The 4,536-nt window shown below is 39.8% G+C and overlaps 1 protein-coding gene across 2 annotated transcripts in view; it reads right to left on the bottom strand.

Annotated features, from left to right (window-relative positions):
- Nucleotides 1–854: 854 nt before the first annotated feature.
- Nucleotides 855–4,536, bottom strand: part of LOC118414796 (sprouty-related, EVH1 domain-containing protein 2-like) — a 28,382-nt gene continuing 24,700 nt past the window's right edge. Inside the window, exon 7 of one of the 2 annotated variants that reach the window (XM_035819052.1) lies at nt 855–4,534. In XM_035819052.1, coding sequence (XP_035674945.1) covers nt 4,289–4,534 — 246 coding nt within the window. In that variant the 3' untranslated portion in view covers nt 855–4,288. The remainder of the gene's footprint in view (nt 4,535–4,536) is intronic. The other variant, XM_035819059.1, reaches the window with a different exon arrangement.

Below are 4,536 nucleotides of genomic sequence, written 5' to 3'. Positions count from 1 at the left end.
TCCTGTTATTCTAGAAGGTTAATAGTTTCCTAGTTATTTGGACTAGAACATTTTATTTGATAATGCATGAAAGCCGTTTTCTATGCATGCACATTTTGGTGATTCGTACTATGTTTCCTTTATGTAATTTTCAAATACCAAGGTATGAAATAAGACTGCATAGTGTGCTCATGCTGAAATCTTCCCCGTGGCTATACAGCCAGTCAAGTCTACAATAAGTATGGTTGTGCTTCTGATGGAACTTCCTTGTGGAGAAAGGTAATCCAAGACATAACACAACAAACAGTTGATCCCTGGGATGGGGGGATGCAATGAAAGACTGGCTATATTTGTGTCAACTTGTATGTGTGTGGATGTGGGGGATTCCTCTCTCTCTTCTTGATAAATATGCCAGGCTCATTTAATATTACACTAAAAAAAATCAATGTTTCAGTTATAAGAAACATTTACACCTGAACCACCCCTGCTTTAGGTCCCACGCCAAAGAACTGAAAATTAAGGCTTGCATTTTAGTCAGCCCATTTGCAACTTGGCCCGCTTTCTTCGATGTTGCATTATCAAAGGTAATTGTCTGTTGGCACTGGGAGCAGAATAATGACTTAAACTCCATCTTCTGGTAAAATCAATAGTTTGACCATAGATGGGTCACCTTTATCCTCCTTGATATTAGTAATCATATTTGCAAAGTTCCCCAGCCTCATGCCTACTAACGTTTGAAAGTGTGATACTACTGATGAACACTACAGGGCCCTTGTGACAGGTATATACTACTCATATCAGCATACCAAAATAAAGAAGTCTTGGAGGAATCTCAAAAAGCATTGAACCATAAGAAAAACAACACAACATGCCAGTAGAACTGCAAATTGTTTATTTGCCACGTCTGTGGCATTCTCTCCCATCTGTCCTACACCAGGTCCTACGCCATGACCTTGAACATGATTACTTCACACGTCAATATTCTGCGAAGTCCACATGGCAACTGACGAGCATCCCTCGTACTACAACAACCTAACTTCATCTTCAGTGCAGTCTGAGTCAAAAGGGTACAAAACAAGATGCCGTTATAAGCCAGCCCCATGGTACAAGGCAGGCCAAATCACTGCCCTGCCTGTATGGAAAGGTCCATTCTTCTCATATTATAAAAACAGTGCAAATAAGAAAGCTAGACTAAAGCAGTCATACAAAATAGGCAGTAGTAATAAGGTAATTGCATATCTTCCCTTAAAACCATTTTAAGGTTTCTACTTTGTACAGTATACATACATGGGAATAAAGTTTGTTACAACAGGCATACATTTGCATGTAGGAAGCCGATAATGCCTATTGGAGGAGGCTACATGTTCAATCAACACTTTTTTTACAACAGAAGTTTTGGGGGACTGCACTACGCTCAGAGCCATTGGAGTGTCACAAAATCACACACAGCCCATAAAAATATTTTGTATCTTTGATAAATCAGAATAAAATTTAGTTTCATAATTTTTGTTCTTTCTATACATAGTTGAAGGGAGTTTGTCATCATCAAGTCTGATTATGAGTATATATTTACAAGACATACCAGTGGCTCCTTGCACAAAAGAAGCCACGTCGATCCACCAACCAATGCAATATACAAGTATTTGGGTTAACATGGTTATCATTTGCAGTAAAGCAGAATCAAATCAAAAGCCCTATGCACAACTCTTAAAATAAAAGATGCTCTCATGCCCTGTGAATAATACATGTACATTCAGGTACAGGAAAGCCCAATCAGTCCAACTGTCAAAGCATTGTGAATGAACAAGTCTCACAGAAAGGCAGAGATCAGGTCTTACTCTTTCAGTTCCTTGGTTTTTAACCATCTGCCAAGGCACAGTTCCATAAGGATATAGAGTAAGGATGACAACACTGTTTAAATTCCTGCAGTAAGATATTTTTTTCCTGCTGCTGCAGATGCTAAAAGGAGCAGGGCTAGTTTTGTGCAGGATATACATTTGCCAATATATGTATGTAATGTTACAAGTATACACCTTCATCCCAAGATTTCTGTTGTTCTACATGTATTTGCCGATCTGTAAAACATTTGAATCATCAGCCTCTACTTCAACCTACCTAACAAATTAACACTAGTGGGGATAAGGTGGGTGCTTTTCAAAACCCTACACAAAAAATAATTTTATGGAGAAAAAATCAGTTAAGATAAAAGCAGAGGCACAGCAATGCAGCAACATGTAGACTGACAACTATTACTGACAGCACTTTTCTCACCACCACAACCCTCACAGCATCTGAACCTGTCAGAACTAGGTTTTAAATTTTACCTGTACGTTGTTGCAAACTGCCACCACTCAAGGGGGAGGGCAGACAACTGAAGCAATGTAGGTGGGTGGGGGAGCCTTTATATAACATTACCTATTGAATTGAAAGTAGCCTAGAATCCAGCCTTGCTAGCTTTGGTCTGCTCCGAAAGGTCGCTACCCCACGACGCTCAAGAGCAACAAAAGCTAACAAGGCTCCAGGCTAAATTGAAAGGGGTATAGGAAAAAATTCTTGTACTTCAGCACTGTCCCTGTTCTGTAATTTTATCAAGGAATGCTAGGGGGCACAATTTTCAAGAGATGTTCTCTGAGTAGGAAAAGCATCTCTAATACTGTATATTAATAGGGAATGATTTCTTTCAACCCAAACCTGATTTTTAGCATGTAACACACTTTAGATATCAGGGTGATGGTTCACAGAAAACAATCTTGAATAGGGTGACAGAATCTATTGTCATTTCATCAAATCTAATTCAAATGATGTAGTTTTTTGGGCAATTTTGTCCTAAAAATACCCAATAATACTGATGTCTTTATTGTAGAGGCCAGAAGACACATCAATTTGTACAACACAGACCCCAGAAGCCTGACTGAATATCTGGAGATGGGGCACTGTCATATTACCAATAATCTGGATTTCAGAAAATGACTTATCTATAAAAGCTCACCCCATTCCTGTGCTACATTACTGCTCAACCTCAAGGGAACAAATGTTGACATAAATGCTTCAGAAATGGGTGGACCATGAGGGGACTACAGGCATCACAGCAATGCGTTTCTTTGTTGAGAAAAATGACCACATACAAGGAAATAAAACCCTGCCATTAAATATGTATGCCTTTACTGGCACAGTCCCTGAAGGTAGTGGGTTCATTTAAGGTTACGAGACCTGATAACTTGACTGATGAAATAGAATTCCGTGTATTGATGTCCTCAAAATCCTAGGACATTAAAAAAAGCTTTTTTTGAGTGACAAGACATCCTGTGTCACTGCCAATAGCTCCTCAAGGAATTTGGGCAAAATACAGTTTGCCTCTAAAGTCTCAAACTGGGTGGACTTAATCCCGCCAAATATTCATGGGGAAACACAATGGGCAACAATACCAGTTATGGGGGTTTTCTGCACTGTATGAAATTTTAAAATTTATTTTCATTCTTTTAACTAAATATGAATTCAAACAATCGTTATCTTAAAATTTTTCATCATTGTTGTTATACTTTTATAACAGACACATAAAGCAAAGTAAGAACCAGTTTACCTACATGTATGAATCACTTCAATTATCCAAAAAAATTCTGACTTGTCAAGACCAGAACTAGGCAATCAAATATAAGACTCTGTTGGTAAAAGATGCCAATGTGTCTATCTATCTATCCAAAGGACAATTGACTTTTAAAAATGGGTGGTTGGAACCCAGACTTGGTCAGGTGAGCTTTGTTGATCTTAGGGTCACTTGAGGTTAATGCCATCTCAGCTGCGTGAGACCGAGGCTGCCCTTGGTGCCCAGCCAGAGGTTGGAATGCAAAGTTTAAGGCATAGAGAATGCTGGGAAGCCATCCTACATGCTATCATGCACACAATAATAAATACAACTATTAAGGAAATAGAGCTATCTAGATTTACCCATCCTCATTTGCTGTCTCTCAATTCATGAATAGCCTTTTTTTCATTAAAGCCATCACATTGTTTTTGCCTTTTTTACAAAAGTCTACAAATGCTTTCATGTGGTAACAATGCCAATAAACTTGCCAACTCTCTATATACACTATTTACTATATAAACTCTACAGTCTGACCAGCTCCTACACACACGCTCCCTGCCGACCATTTCACAGTGGAGCGAGGATCGTTTTGCAATTGTGGCCCTGGAACTACGGGCATATGTATCGTTTCCACAAGAATCCTGCACGCGATAATTGTCGCTTATCAGATGTGGTAACGTCCTTGCTTTTTCTCTATGGCAGTCAATGGAAGAAAGGTGCCATGCATCATACGGCTTTGTGCCTCCCGCCGCAGCACCGACACCGGATTCCACACTTGTAGCACAGCTGGAGAGGCGGATAACACAAGAGGCACGGTACCACGCAAGTTAAGGCGGAGAGCGCGGCCCACCTCCTACAAAACATGTCATCGCTCGTGTCACACGAACATGGGTCCACATAGTCCCCCTCAGCGTCTGACATGCAATGATACATCATCATTTCTGCTGCTCCCATGCAGCTTACTCTTTTCATGT

Source organism: Branchiostoma floridae, chromosome 1, assembly GCF_000003815.2.
Source record: "Branchiostoma floridae strain S238N-H82 chromosome 1, Bfl_VNyyK, whole genome shotgun sequence".
Classification (NCBI taxonomy): domain Eukaryota; kingdom Metazoa; phylum Chordata; class Leptocardii; order Amphioxiformes; family Branchiostomatidae; genus Branchiostoma; species Branchiostoma floridae.
Note: the sequence above shows the minus strand (reverse complement) of the source record. Positions and strands in the feature narration are given on the sequence as shown.